This window comes from Varanus komodoensis, unplaced genomic scaffold, assembly GCF_004798865.1.
Source record: "Varanus komodoensis strain SLA01 unplaced genomic scaffold, ASM479886v1 scaffold1, whole genome shotgun sequence".
NCBI classification, from domain to species: Eukaryota; Metazoa; Chordata; class Lepidosauria; order Squamata; family Varanidae; genus Varanus; species Varanus komodoensis.
This window is the reverse complement of record NW_025335268.1, coordinates 74,560,882-74,579,770: the sequence shown is the minus strand read 5'-3', so window position 1 is coordinate 74,579,770 and position 18,889 is coordinate 74,560,882. Positions and strand designations below refer to the sequence as shown.

Sequence of the window (18,889 nt, the reverse complement as noted above, 5' to 3'; positions counted from 1 at the left end):
GGAGGGAAGCCCCCAGTGGTGCCAGCAGCCTTCGGCTGACACGCGGCATCTTTCCCAGGAGGCTCCCAAAGAAATCCCCCCGGACCGCCACCCCGTGCTCTTCGGCAGGAGAGGGGGGTGCCTCCCTCCAGGGGGCTGCTCTTTCTCAAGCCCTGGAAAGTACATGCATACGACCGACCTTGTGCTTCTCGACTAACATGTACGTTGGGGGCAGGATTAGCCCCCCTGGCCTGCAATGCCCTCACATGCCCTGAATGCCATGTGGGCTAATCTAAATCTCCTAGTACAGCAAGCGATGACGGGGTTCACACAGCACAGGAACCCACAATGTGTACGGGCCAAGCGCGGATTGCAAATCCAAAACCTTGGTTCCAAAACCAAAACCTTGGTTCCCTGAGCTTTGCTCCATTGGAACGAATCCTGCCCTTCTCTGCAGGGGAGAACTGGGCTCTACCCACCTCTGTGCAACAAGCCACCAACAATTGTGGGTTGCATGTGGCTAACGAATCATGGTCGGTGACTTTCCCGGGGTCCAGAGAGGGGTCCTTCCCAGCCGGCCCTGGAGATGTCGTGCCGAACCTGGAAGTTCCCTGTTCCAAAGTTATCAGAAGCCGGTTCTGCAGAACAGTGACACCGGAAGGGGCCCCGTGACACCGGGACCCTCTTGGAACTGGGAAGCGGATGAGAGGGTGCACCGACTGAGGAACAGGGCAGACGGCACAGAGGCCCTGCCAAGAGGAAAACAATCTTGGCATTCACAACACCTGCAGAGCATCGTGATGAAACCTCAACTTTTTGCACAGATGCTACATGTTCAGTTGAAATTGACCTCTAAATTGTCCAAGTTCTCATGATAACAAGTGTTACAGAAGAGAACCTCAGGACAAAAGGAGTTTCCCCAGAATGCTGTTCAGGGTTCGTTTGCAGTGATTTTCCATCCTCCCCAGGCACGGCACTTTGCACGCATGCCAAACTTGACCCCAGCTTGAAAGCTGGAGCACTGACGTCATCCCATTTTGCTGGATGTTCCAAGAAGCTGAAGTGTTGTTTTTAAGAATGCCAACAGTTTACTCTTCAGCCACAACAAAGCAGCTGTCAGAGATTCCCCAAAAGCGGTGTCCCGATTCTGCAAATGTTGTTTGGAACATTCCCGCTTTGATGGGCTCTTGGTTGTTTTCCCTGGGAGAGTTAATGTTTAGCATTGGCAATGCAGAAAGACTCCTACCCCTTCCTTTCGCTCACCTTGTAGTGCTTAAATCAAGTAGGAAAGGTTCAACACGCAATGCAATGCCAGGTTTCAGTTTAAAAGGAAGAACAAATGGAGACCAGATACTTTATTAAGGTTAGCCATATGTATTTTATATCTATTTGTATTCTTCTCTTCCTCAGAATGAGCCTCAGTTAGCTCACAGCCTGTGTAACATCAATATAACATATGAACACAATTTAAATCATAACCCTAAAATTACAAACACCCAACCAAATGCAATAAAACCATCTCTACAGTTCCAGAAAATGGATAAAACACCTATACTCTGAAAGTTGATACAAACAAACAAATCTTTAACTGGCACCTCAATGATAGCAGCATGGAAGATTCCAGTAAATTCCTACCGGAAATGAGTTATCGAGTTGTGGTGCCGCCACAGAGAAGGCTCTGCCATGTGCAGCAGCTCCATATTGCCCAATGGCACTACAAGCATGACTCCCTCCCACCACTTCCTCATGTGGCGATCATGGCTCTGCTTCACAGGGATGTTGGGGAATCTTTTCTGTTTAAACAGATAGGATTGCGTCCCTTTTGACAAATCTGGTTGTTTAAAAATTATGATTTTAATAATCTCTATTGTTATTACTTTACTCGCAACTGTTTTAAATTGTTATTTAAATATGATTTTAACTTTATTTTAAATGTGATTTTAACATTAAGATTTTAAATGTGATTTTTACTATTTAAACGTAAACCGCTTAGGGCTTTTTTAAATTTTTTAACCCTTGGTGGTATAGAAAAGACCACGTCCAGCAATCAATCATCCAGCTCAGCGCACGTCAGCGCGTGTGAAGCGGGTCGCCTTTCGGGGAGGGACGCGGCTCCTTTAAAGGTTTTGCGTCCTCCTCGCCGACTTAACAGGTGGTGCCTTGCAAAGGGATACTGAAGATTCCACGGAACGGGGGGGGGGAATGAGCGAGTGGGAGGACGACCAATAGCCGGGGAGCTGGCGGCAAGCTCGGCCAATGGGCGAGCCGCCAGCGGGGAGGGGCGGGCGTTCTCCCGCGGGCGCACCCCGGCGCGGGCGCGGGCTCCGGGGCAGTCGTCGGCAGCCGCGCCGGGCGCGCCCGCTTGGGCAGGCTGCGCGGGCGCAGGAGCGGGCGCGGGGCCGGGCCGGGCCGGGCGGCGGCGGCCATGGCGAAGAGGCCGGCGCGGGGCTCCGGCGCCCCCCACCACGGGGAGGACTTCACCTTCGTCAGCCCGCTGGTCAAATACCTGCTCTTCTTCTTCAACATGGTCTTCTGGGTGAGCCGGGGAGGCGGGGGCAGCCGCGCGTGGGAATGGGCTGGCCCGAGGCTGCGGCGGAGGCGGGCTCGGCGCGCTTGCCCTTGAGCGCGTGTCCGTGTGAACGGCGTTGCCGAGTCTCGCGCCGTCCGTGGCTCGCTGCCCTCGTGGTAGGGGGGCCGACTGTGGGGAGGCCGGATCAGTGAGGACTAGCCGCCGTCTTAGGCTCGCCGCGGTCTTTCTATGGTAGCGGCCGCAGCTCCGCGAAGACCTCGTTCTCCCGCTCCCGCACCTGCACCGCGCACAAACGCTCCGGCTCTGCAACGGGCTCATATGGATGCTTTTCCGTCCCGTTGTCAGGCTTCCAGTAGATTTGCAGCTGTTAACCTACGAACTCGGTGCTGTGGGCTGTTCGGAAAGGAGGAACGGGGCATAAGTTCTGGAATGGAGGTATTCGTTGAAAACGGGCGTCAAAAATGAGATTTTTTTTAATTAAGGGAGAGAATGCAGAGTTTAGGCTTCAGGTGGGAAGATCGGGTTCAGAGAAGGTTCCGCGGACATTTTCTCTCTTGGAGCTTGGAGAGATGGGGGATGGAACCCAGGAACCTCAGTGTGGGACACGTGTGTTGCTGGGGATGATGGGAGGTGCAGCCCGAAGGTACTGGGCTAGTGAAGTTTGGCTTGCAGCCCGTCCGCTGCAGGCATAGTGGCAGCTTCGTTTGCCACGGAGAGCACGGCTTGTGGATGAGGTGCCCCCTCGCTGGCCAGGTGCCCTGCCCGACCGTCCAGAAAAATGTGGGGCTCAGAGGGTGGGGAAGGCAGGTGCAGCGACCTTTCTCCCTCGCTTACGATGCCAGCACCCAGAGGGGTCAGGCCATGAGGCAGATTGGGTGGGGGTGAGTTTAAGAAAGAGAAAGACGTCCTTCGCCCAGAGCAGAGTTGATCTGTGGAACTTGCGTCCACCAGAGGTAGTGACGGCCACCAATCTGGACAGCTTTAAAAGGGGACCAAGCGAATTCCTGGAGGAGCAGGTTATGCGTGCCTACTAGTCCTGCTGGCCGCGTGCGGAGGCGGTGTGCGGAGGCCGCGTGCTTATATAAGCCAGTTGCTGGGGAACATGCGCAGGGAGCTGCTGTCGGGTGTCCTTTCTGGGCCTGGTGTGCCCCCGTCGTGGAAGGTCCCCCCCTGCATCTTTTGCCAGACGCGGAAGTCATTGCCGGTGCAGCAGCTTTTGGTGTGGGGCACCGAGGTTTGCTGCCCCTAGTTAAATGAGCCTCCCCGGCCTGGTGCGTTACCGATGAGCTGGACTGCGACTTCCCACATCCCTGGCCACAAATGGGAGCTGTAGCCCCATGCCGCTGGAGGGCGTCAGGTTTTGTACAACGTTCCCCTTTGCATTCATTCAAAAAGTTGGTTGCATTTTGCAGTTGACTTCCATAACAGAGAGCTTTGCCTGTGGGGCAGTTTGACATGCGATCAGTAAAACGAGTGAGCAGGATTTCTCACCTGGGTATTACACCGTGTGCCACTTCTGAGCGACCCGTGGCACTGTCCCAGTGCGCCTGTGCAAGCGCACTTCAAACCTGCGTGGCGTATTTTGCAGGGGGACGGGATGCCTGGGCAGAGCGGAGCAGCTTGGCCGGCCCGGCTGGGGAAGCCTGTTTTCTAGCGGAAGCAGGAATGCGGGTGGGTCTACCTTTCACCTGCTCTCTAGCACAGACCAGACGTGTTTGTGGACGCTTGCTTGGAGGCAATTGTCCGCTCGCCCTCGGTCCTGTTTGGAAGCCCTTCGGCGCAGCCAGCCCCTCGTTCTCATCTGCATAACGCTTCTTGTTTTCTCATTTCCCCCTTTTGTTCTGAATGTTTGGGTGGTCCATTAAAAGAGAAACGGGGAACATTCAGTCCGTCAGCTCTTGCTGGACTACAGCTTCCACCATCCTGCATCATTGGCTGCAGCTGATGGGAGACGGAGTCCTCCAGATGTAGTGGGGCTGCAACCTCTACCACCCCACCTGGCTTAAAACGTTGCCTTCGAGGCGGATGAGCCGATCTGTCCATCGCCTCATCCGAGCCGCTGCTGGGCTGGCTCTGGCCAGCTCGGACCCCTCCAGAACCCTGAGTCCCAAACCATGTGCCAGCTGCCCCAGAGCATTTCCAGGTGCCGCGCACGGCACGATGCGGGAAGCACCGCCGCTTGCGCCGGAAGAGCCAGCTCTACGCGAGCCCAAACAACTGAGCAAGGAAGCGGGTGGGCTTCCCGAGGGTCATATTCAGATTATCCCTGCCTGCATCTGGTCCCAGTTCACGGTGCTGGTCCGAAGCCCTAAAGCCCTAACTTGAGGGATAAGCTCACACCTCTGGGCGAAAGCTGGGGCACCCCTTTCCCTCAGCTGCACACAGGCTGGTGGTCCGGTTTTTGCACATCCCACCCCTCACAGACACCCCCTGTAGCTCACAGCCCCCTCCTAAGGCGCAGTTTTTGGGAGAAAGAGCTTTAACCTATCGTTGTGTTTGGGGCCTTCCCCCTTTTGCTTCAGGCCCCTCACAGCATGGGAATGAGGACCCGAGAACCTGTGAAGTTGAATTTGGGCCTCAGGCTGGCAGGGTTAGCTCTCCTGCCCTGGGATGGTCTGGGAGGAGCTTCCCCGAGTGTCTGTTTCTGCCGTGATGGCCGTACTCTGCACCGCCTCGGCGCGGCATCACCAGCCCTCCTTGACCGGCACTTGGGAAAGTTTCCGCCAGCCTGACGTCGCCTTTAGTTTTATGCTTCCAGACTTTGCCCGGGTTGGAACGGAGCGCAGCTGCCTGCTTCTGTTCTCGTTCTCCTCTGCCATTTCCAGGTCCTCTCGCCACGGTGTAGAAAGCAGCCTGTGTGGGCCAGAAGGAGAACCCCAAAGGCGACCCGAGCGGGCTCTCTTTGTGCGGCTAGCTCAGAGCTCTCCAAAACTGTGCAAACATGCGGGCGCGAAGAAGCTTCCCAAGGACGCAGCCATCAGTGCGGATGGTTTTGGAAGGGGAAGCTGTCCATGGCTCCTAGTCCTGGTGGCCATTAGCCTCCTCCGCGCTCAGAGACAGTGTGCCTGCGTGCACCCGCTGCTGGGGAGCATGGGCGGGGGGGTGCTGAGGCTCTCCTGTCCTGCTGGTCAGATCCTGCGGGCAGCTGGGTGGCCACCGTGAGAACAGAGCCAGGCGTGGGTCTGGTCCAGCTCGGGTGGTGTGAAGTGCCACGGAGGGGAGGAGGGGAGGCCGGGACCCCCTAAGCTGCCAGCCCCGCTTCCCCCACACTGCCCGTTGGCCCCTTTCTGGGCCCCTTTAACCCTTCGCTGCTCTGCTTATGCTGGCGGGGGCTGCGAGAAGAGAGGGAAGGCAGCCGGCGGTGGGGGGGAGGGTGGCCTTTGTCCCGGCCCCCCCCTCCTCACTCTGTGCCGGCAGCCTCTGAAGGGAGCCTGTGGCAGGGACAAAAGGTTGCTGCCCGCGAGCTCATTCCCCACGTGGCCTCGAGCGCCCGCCAAGCGAGCTGTGGTTTTGCTTTTCCGGAAGAGGTCCAGGGGCCAGGCCTCGTTGGCTGGGTTGCGGGGGGCGGGGGGGGGTGATTCCTGGCAGGCCTGCTTCTTTTTTTGGCTGATGGTTCCTCTGTGCAAGTCATGTGGGCTCTGGGGATCCCCCTCCCCAGGACCTGGCAATTTGGGCAGGGGGGAGGCAGAGTCGGTGCCCTTCCTAGCCACATGGCTCTAGAGCCCTTCTAGCAGAGCCGCTTGTACGTGGCACATGGTCCTCCAGCTAGTACCGATTCACCTGCTAGCTCAGAGTGATAGGAGTTGTTCTCTGACACCCACACCCGAGGACTCCAGCTTGGGAAAAGCTGGATTAAAGCACTGTGGGGTTCTTTATGTATTATATTTGTATCTAGCATTTTCCCTTCCAAGGGACTCAAGGCAGCTTGCGTGAGTCTCCTCCTCTCCATTCGATCCTCAGAACAACAGCCCTGCGAGGTAGGTTGGGCTGAGGCTCTCTGACTGGCCCAGAGTCACCAATGGGCTTCATGGCTGAGCGGGGACTCGAACCTGTGTCTCCCAAGTGCTAGTCGGCAGCAGAGCCCTCCTCCGGGAACCCTCTGTGAAAGAGGTCAGGAGACAGAGTACCCGGAGGAGGGCCTTCTCTGTGGTGGCGCCCCGACTATGGAATGCGCTCCCTAGAGGGGTCCGCCTGGCACCGTCATTATATGCTTTCCGGCACCAGGTCAAGACCTTTTTATTTAACCAGTGTTTTAACATTAAGCAATTTTAATTGTATTTGATTTAAGTACGGTAGTTTTATGCCCAGTTGTGGAATAGCCCATTTATTTTATTTAGGATTTAGAATAATGCTGTAAGCCGTCCAGAGGCGACAGTGATGGGCGGCCTATAAATTTCCTAAATAATAATAATAAAAAATTGTCCTGACGCTTAACTAGTACACCACACTCGCTCTTGGGTCCGTGGGGCTTGCTCAGCTCTCACCTCCCTTGCAGGGTTGTTCTGAGGGTTACTCGTGACTGGATTCAGACAATACAATAACCCGGTCAACAGAAGAGTGTGGGCTGTTGTTGAACTGTTGGTTATGTTGTCCAAACTATCTGCGCTAAACACAAACGACCCAGAAAGATGGCCCATGGTTTGTTGGGTTCTGAACTGCAGGTTGTTCCACATGGTTGGTTATCTCTGTTGGGTTCAGACAACGCCATAAGCCATGGTTCAAAGGCAGCCCACACTCAGTCCTTGAGTACAGCCTACCATCCTCTCTGAATAAAGTGACTTTTTTTGTATGAAAGGTGGGATTTCTCGTTGCTGAGGAGAGCTGAAGTTGCTCGGTGGGACCACCCAAATAGTTCTGGCCTGGACCTGGCGATTTTCCCCTGCTCCTCCACTCCCCCCTCACATCTGGGCCTCCTCAAACATCTGGGGAGCCAGCTTCTGCCCACCCCGGGCCTAGGGGATCCAGATGGCCCACCCTCAGTGGCGCATGTTGGTGCTGTGCATGTGCCCCCCTCCTTGGGGGTCCCCCCTTGCACTGAGGAAAGTGTCTTTCCCAATCTAGCGCTTTCCCGCTGGGTTGGACTACAACTCCCAACATTCCCAGACTGGCTGGCTGGCTGGCTTGACAAGCTTCTGGAGGTGGGGTGCTCACACTCTTCTTCTCGGCTTCTTTGTCCACAGATGATTTCCATGGCGATGGTAGCTGTGGGGGTTTATGCCCGGCTGATAAAACATGCAGGTACGGAGACGTGAGCAGAGGCCGGGGGACCGGCTTGGCATAATTGTTATTTTTCGGGCATATACCCCACCTCTGTGCCCCACATGGCTCCCAAGGCAGCTTACCAGGACAGTATTCCCCATATAAACAGGCACGGGATCGCACCCTTCCCAATGAAGCGCTTTAAAATGCGGCAAAATCGGAACAACAGTCACCTTGTAATAGTCAAGTCAGTCCCGCATTTTGCTGTTGTGTTTTGTAAATACAGGCAGCTTCGAATGCCATGAATTCCCTGCCATTCCCTGCTTTCTTTCGAACTGCAGGCTTCTGAAACCCACCCACCCACCCCATGACAAGTCCTGCGTCCTGCAGGGGGGCTTGGCCCTAAAAGTCGGGATTTGGGTCCGATCTGTGGAGAATCATTGCAGGCCTGTAGGATGAGCTTCAGTGATGGAAGGGAATGCGTGGGTGTCTGCTTAAAAGCAACATCTGCAGACCATGGCAGCCCAGGCTGTGCCCCATTTAGAGCACCATCCCATGAACGCTTAGATGGACAGAAGCCCTACAGCGCCAAGAGGCCCCAGCCATGCCTGTGGGTCATCCGCTTCTGGCCCAGGGCTAAATCACACAGGTGGATCCACGGAGGAATTGCTCAATGGGCCGTGGATGCAGTGCACATTCCGGTATTCCAGAATTCAGGCAACAATGGGTGTGGGTGCTGGGGTACCCCTCTGAGGTGCCCCGCTTCCGTCACAGCAGTGTTGGCTTGCCCTGATCCCACATCAGAATTCCTGCAGAAGAGAAACCGTGTGCTCAGACCCTCATGCTAAGGCGACATCGTTCGTGGAGCTGGAGTGAAATAAATTCAGCAGGACGGTGTTGTTTAAACCTTCTGCACTCAGTTTTACTGAGCTTCCGTGCAGTAGAAAAATAGGAAAGTTGAGCCACAGATGAAAGTAGTGAGTGATGGATTACAGATACGTTAAAGGATCTGGAATGCAAGCCATGAAACTTAGGTGATGTAGTCCACAGGTGTTGCAGCTGAACCTGGCCTGCTGAGTATCCCAGCCAGGCCTTCTTAGGTTCTTCAGGTGGCCGTGCCTTCTTCCTCGGCCCCCTTCCCTCCCCCCTCCAGCCGCCTACGGTTTGCTGGCTTCCTGGGCAGCTTTCCCGCATTCCAAGGTTGAGACACCCCTCCTGAGGCTCGGTTGCCGGCTGGGAGCTCTGAGCCGCTCCGCGCAGGTGCTTGGGCCTCGTGGCCCCCCAGCCCTGAGCGCTCCCGCCTCCCAGGCTTCCCCGCAGTCGGATTCCACCATGTGCTGAAGGAGGCTCCTGTTCTTGGTCTAGCCTCAAGCCAGAGGGGGCAGGCTGGGACCACCACCTCTGACCTGGCTGCTGTGCCGCCATGCTTGGGAACACCTTTCCAAGGTGCCACGGCCCTCCAGGGCTCCGGCTGGAAGCAGAGGGGCGTCCCAAGGAGGGATGAAGGGGAGCACGAAACCCAGCCCGGGTGGGGGAAGGCGGGCGCCGGACTGCCCACGGAGCCGGCGGGCCGCGGCTGTGGCCCGGCCCGTGCCTGGCTTCCACGGACTCCCTCCCATTGCAGAGGCGGCGATGGCGTGCCTGGCCATGGACCCGGCCATCCTGCTCGTCGTGGTCGGCACCCTGATGTTTCTCATCACCTTCTGCGGCTGCGTCGGCTCGCTGCGCGAGAACATCTGCTTGCTGCAGTCGGTGAGGCAGCCGGGCCCCGGCCCGTTGCTGGGGGAGCTCTGGAGGAGTCGGGGAGAGGGAAGGGCGGGTGGGGCCCACAGCAGCTCCCTTGGAGCAGCGCGACCCCCTTTTGAGGGGAGGCCTGGCGCCCCTGGAAGCAGGCGTGTCCGTCGTGCGCTTACTCAGCTTGCCTGCTTGGAGGGGGCGTCTCCTGCTGAGGGTCGGGGCTGTGACGGACGAGCGCGGCTGTCCTGGAGCCTGGGAATCGCTCCCTGGCTGCGCGATGTGATTCCCACCACGTACAGGAAAGAGGATGCCCCCATCTCACGGGAAAGGCGGGAGGAACAGCTCAGCGACACTGGGTGGATTCAGGGGGGATACGTGGCTGAGGGGAGAGCGCAGTGTCCAGGGTTGCTCTCGTCCGTGCCGTTGCAACCCGCTTGCTCACCGGGCGAGAGGGAGGGCAGACCGTGCCATGGCCGTTTGCACCCGGGCTCGCTCCCCGTCAAGCAAGCAAGCAAGCAAGAGGTTGCCAATGGGGAGAGAAGGCCGGCTCCCCACAGGGGCCGTTATGGAGGGCATCCGGCCAGAAGCTCTCCAAAGCCTGCCTGGAATTGGACATTGGCTGAGTTGGTGTGTTGGTCGGGCCAAGTGGGAGGCGCTGCAGGACTCTCTCACGCGCACCCCCTCATCCAGAGGAAAGGGGGACCGGCAGTGGGATCTCTGGTGAAAGAATCTCGCACGGCTAAGCTAGGAAAGGGGGCAGCCCCTTTCTCTTCCGGGTCAACCTGCAGATCTTCTGTCTGCTGGGCTGACGCAAAACTACCTTTGCGATTCTGTGTGAAGCATTTCTCCGCATGGAAATTTCCATTGCTGATTAATCGAAGGGAAGCTCAATAGTTCCTGGGCGGACCAGAACAGCTCATTTTAATCAGGCGGAGATGATGTGTCTATGTGTGGGTAGAGTGTCAATATTCACATCAGAGAATATTTGTATATTAAGGCCGCCATTATTTCAATGTATCAGAGAGAGGCTTTGGCTTCATTGGGCAATTAACCATACAGATAACGTGCTTATATCCAGATGATTTCATGCTAATCTAGTTAGGATTAAGGGAAGCTTTTGCATTCGCTTTTAAAAAATCAGGTCTCTTTTCCATGGTTAAAATCAGGCCTCTTTTTTAACAAACCAGGTTGCTGCACACCTCGCCAAGTTGTCCTTAACTTGCTCCTGGGCCTGGCCTGGCCTGCGAGCCCAGAGCTGTGGCCGTGTGCCCAGCCTGGGCTGTGGCTGGCGGCCTTCTGCCAGAGAAGCCAAAACCGAAAGCCCAGAACTTCTCCAAAGCACAAGGGGGTTGCTTTCTGGGGAGGGATTTTCATTTTCGGGGCAGCCTGTGGATCAGGGCCGATGCGAAGTGGGACAGCCCTGTTCACAGGGGAGAAATGGGAGGAGATGCCCATGCTGGCAGCGCAGTGCACGGGGGCACGAGAGGGCCGCGCAGGTTACGTGCCGAGCTTCCAGGTGTCGAGAGCCCCTTGTGGCTCCAGCAGCTGCCACGAAGCTCCCCGATCAGGATGAAGCTTGAGGAACATGAGAACGCCCGGCTCTCCTTTCTGCCCCTGCCCGTGCCCCTGGTCGGGCAGAGAAGCAGAGAAACATAGAACAGAGTGAGTCAGAAGGGGCGTCCCGGGCCATCTAGTCTGACTTCGGGCACCAGCCGGCTCTGCTCACGACATGCCCACCATGTGGATGTCCAGCCTGCCCTTGAACACCCTCACCAATGGGGCCTCAACGACCTCCGTGCAAGCCCATTCCACACCCTCGGGGTCCTGTCTGTTGGGAAGTGCTTCCTGGTACCCAAATGGAGCCTTGGCTCCCTGAGCTTTGCTCCGTTGGAGTGCATCCTGCCTTCCTCTGCAGGGGAGAGCAGGTCTCTGCCCACCTCCGTGTGACACCCCCTCACACACCTGTATGTCGCCAACAGATCCCCTCTGAGTCTCCTCTTCTCCAGGAATGAAGAGACCCAGTTCCCTCAGTCTCACCTCATACGGCATCCCCTGCAAACCGGCCACCAACCTTGAGGCCCTTCGCTGCACTGACTCCAACCTGGCTATATCCTTCCTGTAATGAGGGGCCCAAAACTGAACACAATACTCCAGTTGCGGGCGCACCAGAGTCGCGTAGAGCGGTAGCAGAGAATGTCGAGAATGGCTTTGGGCTGCCCAGCTGTTGCTGAAGGCTTGCAGGGCGGCTGGCACGGCCGGCGACACTCGACCCGACCACACGGTGGCTGCGATTGCGCTGGTGCAGTCCCCGTGCCCACGCCTGCTGCTCGTGGGGACTGAGGCAGCAGTCCTGTGGGCGATAGCCGGGCTCCGTGGCCAGGAGGAGAGGCCCGAGGCCCCGTGCATGTTCTCCGAGCAAAGCCGGGACGCCAGCCCCCAAGCGCTCTGCGTGGCCTTTGCTGCTGCTGCAAAGCTTGCTGGCCATCCAGAGAGGGACCACACTGGACGGGATAAAAATGTCCTGATAGATAAATGTCACAACATGCTGCAGCACAGGGAGCCAAGTCGGAGCTGCTGCACGGCGATAGGAATGGTCATCCCAATGCATCCGGAGGGCGCCGAGTTGGGGAAGGGGGCATTATGGAGCACTGGAGTGGGAGAGGAGAGTTGTGGGTGCAGCCCCCTGCCCCGGGATGGGGTGCTCTCGTTCTGCTCGCGTCAGCCTTTCTCCACCCTGTTTTATACGTACCGCAGCACCAAGTGGCCCAGCTGGGGCCGTGCTGGGTCAGTGGAACGTTGCGGGTGGGATGGGCACTGTCACAAGATGGCTGCTGCGGCCGCCCTGGGGCGAGGAGCAGGATGTGGCCGGCCACTATTTCCCAGAAGGCCCTGGGTTGGGCTGAGAGGATGCGAGAGGGAATCAGCTGCACTCCACAACTGCTTGCTGGAGGAGAGGGTACTTGAACCCGGGCCTCCCCAGTCCTAGTCTGATGTTCTAGCTCAGTGAGGGGGAACCTTTGACAGACCGATGGCCAAACTGCAACCCAAGACCCACTTATGTATCGCAAAGTGCCAACACTGCAATCAAACCTGAAAATTGAGGCTTTAGTTTAGGAAAAAAACACCTCACAGCCAGGCCAAGAAAATATCTATGCATCCTTGGCAGCGCACTGACCGGCCATGCGAAAGCATGGACGAATCGCGGCTAATGAGTCACGGCTTGTGGCATCGTTGCCTGGCACCGCTACTCCTTTCTGAGCGTGCGCATGGCCCCTGTGTGCACTGTCATCTGATGCTCAGCTGCTGGGGCAATGCTGGTGTGACCTGGCTCGCATGCCAACAGGGAGGGCTCTGCATGCCCGCTGTGTCATGCGTACCAAAGCTTCGCCACCACTGGCCTAAACATACCCTGGTAAACACCCCTAACCCTAATAGAGGGCTAACGTTCCATTAAAAATAATGCAATTTCAAAAAAGCCTTCCTTGAGTAGCTTTTTCTGCACTGCTCATCATCTCTACCTATTTGAAACACATTCTAACCATCAAAATCCTGCCAGGACACCTCGTTTTTCTAACCCTAACCCTACCCTGGTGCACACCCCTCACCCTAATACAGGGCTAAAGTTCCATTGAAAAGACGGTGATTTTGAAAAAGCCTGCCTTGAGTAGCTTTTTCTGCGCTGCTCATCATTTCTGCCCATTCTAAATACATTCCAGCCATCGAAAGCATGCCAGGACACCTCGTTTTTCTAACCCCAACCCAATGATGGTGAACCTTTTAGAGACTGAGTGCCCAAACTGCAACCCAAAACCCACTGATGTATCTCAAAGTGCCAACACTGCAATAAAAACTGAAAACAGCCAGTCCAAGCAAACCTTTATATATCCTTAGCAGCGCACTGACCGGCCATGCGAAAGCTTGGACGAGTCGTGGCTACTGAGTCGCAGCTTGTGGCATCATCACCTGGCACCGATGCTCCTTTCCGAGCGTGCGCATGGCCCCTGTGTGCACTGTTATCCGATGCGCGGCAGCGGGGGCGCTGCTGGGGTGACTGGGCTTGCGTGCCGACAGAGAGGGCTCCGTGTGCCCGCCGTGGCCCGCGTGCCATAGGGTCGCCGCCACTGCTCCAGCTGCTGTGCCTGCAGAGTATGACCCCCCCCCCCCCGCAAGAGAGTTTTCCAAATGAACGTGCCCAGGACGCTTTAGCAGGAGGGCCGTTAGGTACGTGCTCCATCGCGGGACGGCCCCTTTTGGCTTTCCCCGCTGCTCCCTGCGGCTCTCCGTCGCATTGTGACGGGCACTTGGCCAGCTCTGTTTCCTGGAAGCAAATTTTATGGCTCCTCAGCCCGTGGGTGATGACGGCCGAGGCAGACGTGGCGTGGGCTGCAGGGCCATCGGGGCCGCAGGCCAGGGACGGGCCTTTCCGGCCACCGGCCGCCTCACGGGCCCCTCTCTCCGCAGTTCTCCGTCTGCCTGACCGTCGTGTTCCTGCTGCAGCTCACAGCGGGCGTCCTGGGCTTCGTCTTCTCCGACAAGGTCGGTGCGCGGCGACTCCTGGGGGGCGTTCCGGGTGGGTGGCCGCAGAGAGGTTTGGTGGGGCAGGGCGAGCACCGGCAAGGGCAGCCGAGTCCTCGGGAGCTGGGTGCGGGACCACCCTCAGCCCAAGGCCGGATTCTGTTTCGGGGGCCCGCTCGCAGCCCAGGGAGAACGGAAAGGATCTCCTGCCCGCTACACTTCCTGCCTTATGTTGCTCTCTGGGAGAGAAATTTGATGGGGGAATCAGTAGGACTTGGCAGCCCTCCAAGAAGTGGACCGATGCCGTTTTATCTCCACGTCCCGTGGCGGAGGACCCCAAGCATGGCTACACACGGTGGCAGAAGCCCCTGGCAGCTGCTTGGCCCTCTCGCCCACCTCCCCTCCCAGAGGCGGGACCTCTTTGGGTTCTGGTATTCCCGGAGAAGGACAGGGACCCTGCGGGGTGGGGAGGGAATCCCTTGCGGGGCTTTCTGGCCATGTCGCGTGTTCTGGAACCAGGCACCAGCATGCGAAGTCCTTGCTGGCTGTGAAGCCGAGGCCCCTTTTGCACGGGGGTGGGGGGCAGAGCAGCTGTGCAGGGGCCCCCGCGCCCTGGTGCATCCTGCATCCTCGGCATTTTGTCCCCACACTCCTCTCCTCCAGGCGCGCAGCAAGGTGAGCGAGGTGGTCAACCGAGCCATCGTGCATTATCGGGACGACCTGGACCTCCAGAACCTCATCGACTTTGGCCAGAAGGAGGTAGGTCAGGTGCTCATCTTCTGATTTCAGGCATCTGGGGGCTGGTTCATGCGGCCCAGTGGTGTGCACTCTGCACAGGCCCAGAGGTTGGGCCAGTGGCCAGTCCACCAAGAGCCTGGATTCGGGACTGACCCTGCATCTCAAAACAAGCGAACGAACCCCCACTTGACTCCCATAAGCAAAGGAATTTGTCCCACAGAAGCTAAGTCAGAATGCTCTATTTCCCCATCTAATATATGGGGGGATCCTAGAACATATGGGGGGCAGGGCAGCCCCCTGCGGCCAATTCTACGGCAGAGGCTCTTGGGTAGCAGGGCTGGGAGGGGCCTGGGAGGGCCAACTGGGAGAGGCAGGTGCCGGCTGGGTAGACTGGCGGCTGACTCAGCGCGACGCATTCTTGACTCGGTTCCTGGAGGTTCCCTTTTGGCCACAGCACCCTTCCCTGCCCCGGTGCCCACCAGAGGGGTTGGACCACAGCTCCCATAATCCTCAGCCAACCGCTGCGAATTCTGGGAGCTGTGGCCCGGGCCGGGGAGACTGGTCTAAAGCACTCCTTGCGTTGAGGCAGCGGTGCCAGCCCCGCCCCCCCGGGGCTCTGCAGGCCGAAGGAGCCCGTCAGCGGCAGCCGTGCGGTCTGGGGAGTCCGTGGGGGCAGCACCCTTCCCAGCCCCACTTCCTGCATTTTGCTCAACTGTTGCGACCACCGGGAGAGTTTTGGCTGTTGGGCAGGTGGAAGTGAATACAAACAATACATAAATTGCCCACCCTCCACCCCAGCGAAAGGGCTGGTCGAGCGTGTCCACAGGGTGGTCTTCTGCGGGGAGGGCGCTCGGCACAGGTAAGCGTGCCCTTCCGAGAGGGGCGGGCAGCCGTCAGGGTGGTTCTGCAGGCCAGAACTGCTTCAGGAAGAGAAAACCTGCCTTAGAGCAGGCCAGGCTGTTTGCTTCTCTAGTTTGGGGGTGTCGAACCCCCCCTTGGCCAGTCTGGCCTGCCGGGGACCCCAGACATGCTTTCTGGACTTCGCTGGATAGCCCCACCCCTTTACTTGGGGGCTTCATGGCACCCGTGCCGGGGGCCTTCCCCTTCCCCAAAACTGAAGTCCCTCTGCTAAACTGGCAGGGCTTTCAGTCCCGACCTTCCTGGCTTGCCCCTTTTCTCTGTGGCCCCGCCCCTTTTACTTGCCACCCCGCCCACCAAGGAGCCCAGCCCCGGAGAGCCTCCCCAAAATGGAAGGAGCCCCCCCCCCACTTCTGCTCTAACTTGGGGCCAAAACAACCTCCAGCCCAGGGCCCCAGGGCAGACCCTTCAGGGCTTCCCCGAGCGTGCCAGTTCCTCTGGGAATTGGCGGCGGGAAATTTCTGGCGGCATCGTGTGCCCTCGGCAGTCAGTGCTGCAGGCAGAAAGGGCAGAATCACGGGTCTGGGGGACGGAGCCAAACCTCCGGGCTTCTTGAGGCGGCCCACCCCCCTTTCCTGCAGCTGTAGTGTTTTTTCCCAGCTTCCCCAGCTTTTTCCCCCATTCGGAAAGGTTCCAGTGGGGGCCCTCTGAGATCTGGCTAGTAGCCGCAAGAGCCTTAAGCTGGGGCAGGCCGACGGGAGATCCCCGGAGACGGAGACCTCAGCTCCCAGAAGCCCCTGCTTGCCCGTCAGGACTGCTGGGAGCTGAGGATACCTGGGGATCTGCTCTCTGCCCACCGTGCGTTTCAGCTTCAGTGTAGGAGCACTCCCCCTCCCCGTGACTTCAGCCTTGCCTGCCTCTGGAATGGGACCCCGGCAAGCTTCTCCAAGACGGCAAGCGGCTCCCCTCTGTAATGAACACTCGCTCTCCGTCCTTGCAGTTCAGCTGCTGTGGGGGCATCTCCTACAAAGACTGGTCCCAAAACATGTACTTCAACTGCACGGCCCACAACCCCAGCCGGGAGCGCTGCTCCGTGCCCTACTCTTGCTGCCTGCGAGCCGACGAGCCGGTGAGTGACGGGAAGGCGCCCTGCCGGCCACGCCGAAAGCCCTGCCCTCCGCCGGCAGCCCCACCTGCGTCTTCGCTGCCCCTTCCCCCTGTTCTTCTGGGTGTGTTCAGAGTATCTCTTGCAAAAGACAGGAACGGGCACGACTCGGGGAGGCACCCCAGGCTTCAGGGACGCACGTGGCCGGGCAGATCTGTTTGTATATTGCGTTTATATCCCGCCTTTTTCATTTCAAGCAACTCAGGGGGGCTCCCGTCATTCTCCTCCTCCTCCTGCTCTCATTCTTCTCCTCACAGCAACAACCCTGTGAGGTAGGCTGGGCAGAGAGTCTGGCTGGCCCACAGTCTCACGGTTGTCAGGATCTGGACTGCTCTGGGGGGGCGGAACCAGGGCAATAACCACCATCCTGAGGATGGTGTAGAAAAGCTATATATGTATATATTATTTGCAGGGCAATAACCACCATCCTGAGGATGGTGTAGAAAAGCTGTGTGTGTGTGTGTGTGTGTGTGTGTGTGTGTGTGTGTGTGTGTGTGTGTGTGTGTGTGTGTCTGACGAGCGCCAGCTGGGAGTCTTGTCCAATCCGCTGGTGGCGGACGTGGGCCCAAGGTGCCCCGGGCGAGTTGAGGGGGGCCCTGGGGGTCAGGGGCCGGCGCCCCGGTCGCCGGTGCAGCGTGCCGGGGTCCTTCAGCCGGCGCCTGCTGTGGGCTGCCCGCCCCTCCCCGGGTGACGGCCAGACGTGCTCCCCCCGCACAGTCCGTCGTCGCCAACACCATGTGTGGTCAGGGGATGCAGGCCCTTCCCTACCTGGAGGCCGGCGAGTTCATCCACACCAACGGCTGCGTCGACCGGCTGGTGCACTGGATCCACAGCAACCTCTTCCTGCTCGGCGGAGTGGCCCTCGGGCTGGCCATACCCCAGGTAACGCCCCCGCCCCGCGGAGGGATGTGGGGGCAGTGGGCGGGGGGAGGGGGTGCTCGTGAGCACAGATGGGGCGCAGGAGGCGGGCTCCCCACCTGCGGCAGGTGGCGGGTGCAGTCCGAGGGGTGGGCACGGGGGGCGGCGGTGCAGCGGGCACTGCGGAGTGGTGGGTTTGCGGAGGGGGCATGTGACGGCGAGGCTGCCAGGCAGACGGAGGGATGGGCACAAGCACCCTCCCAGAGTGGGGGAGAGACGCTCGGACGGGGCGAGCTGGGCCCTCGGTGAGGGGGGGGGAGGGCAGGGGGGGGGGGGGGGAGGAGGGTTCGTGCCCACAAGGCTGCCTTCCATGTTGAGCAGCCACGGGCTGGCAGCGGGGCGTATGGGGAGGCCTGGCTTGGGGGAAGGCCCCAAGAGGTGGGGGCCCCTTTGCAGCAGACCTCTGGCGCAGCCTCCTACGGGGAGGAGGAAGCCCCCAGGTGGGCCCAGGGAGGGCGGGGGGATGCCAAACGCTGGCCAGATGAACGTGTGGCTGCGCCCGCTGCCGGGCTCCACCGTGGTGCCTCGCTTGGGAAGGCAGGCCGTGGTCCCGTCCGCGCCCTTGGCAGGGCGCCCTGGAGCCCCTCGCCCGGCCAGCCTCCGCGGCCCGGAAGGCCGCTGCCGGACGCGCTCCCCGGATCCTGGCTCATGACCCGCTCGGCGCTTCCTCCCTCCTGCCGCGCACAGCTGGTGGGGATCCTGCTCTCGCAGCTGCTCGTCAGCCAGATCAGAGACCAGATTAAGCTGCAGCACTACAACCAGCAGCACCGGGCCGATCTCTGGTACTGACGGGAGACGTGCGGAGAGCCGGCGCAGGGGCCGCCTCCTGCCCCCCCCGCGCCGCTGCCGCGGATTTGCCAGCGACCACCGTGTGGCGCCCTGCGGGGGCTGAAGAGACCGCCAGCTGGGCCCGGAGGAAGCCCCCTTGAAGATGAGGATTCCTTCTAAGGCTCCGGCGGCAGGTGGAGGTGGCGTGCTCGGAAGCCCAGCTCTCACCCGCGCTTGCCGCTTGCTGGCGCATTTGGACGCCCCAGAGGCGATGGCTCGTGGGGAGGAGGGCTGGCGAGGCTCGCAGGGGCGACAGCTCTCGCTTCCTGCGCTGAGGTGCAGGATAAGATCGGAAGGCACGGCCCGCGGGTTGCTGCATCCGCCAAGCCAACTGGGCAAAGAAAAGGGAGTAGAAACCGCTGCATGGTCAGATACTGGACAGCAGGGCAAGAAGCGCCGGCCTTTCCTTTGCAGAAGGTGCT

General features: G+C 59.1%; 1 protein-coding gene across 1 annotated transcript; it reads left to right on the top strand.

Moving 5' to 3' along the window:
• The first annotated feature begins 2,401 nt into the window (after positions 1-2,401).
• Positions 2,402-18,428, top strand: TSPAN33 (tetraspanin 33). The gene is made up of 8 exons (XM_044449423.1): positions 2,402-2,515; positions 7,690-7,747; positions 9,333-9,460; positions 13,907-13,981; positions 14,624-14,719; positions 16,557-16,685; positions 17,439-17,603; positions 18,327-18,428. The coding sequence occupies exons 1-8, from the start codon at positions 2,405-2,407 to the stop codon at positions 18,426-18,428; spliced, it is 864 nt and encodes a 287-aa protein (XP_044305358.1). The 5' UTR covers positions 2,402-2,404.
• Positions 18,429-18,889: the final 461 nt, after the last annotated feature.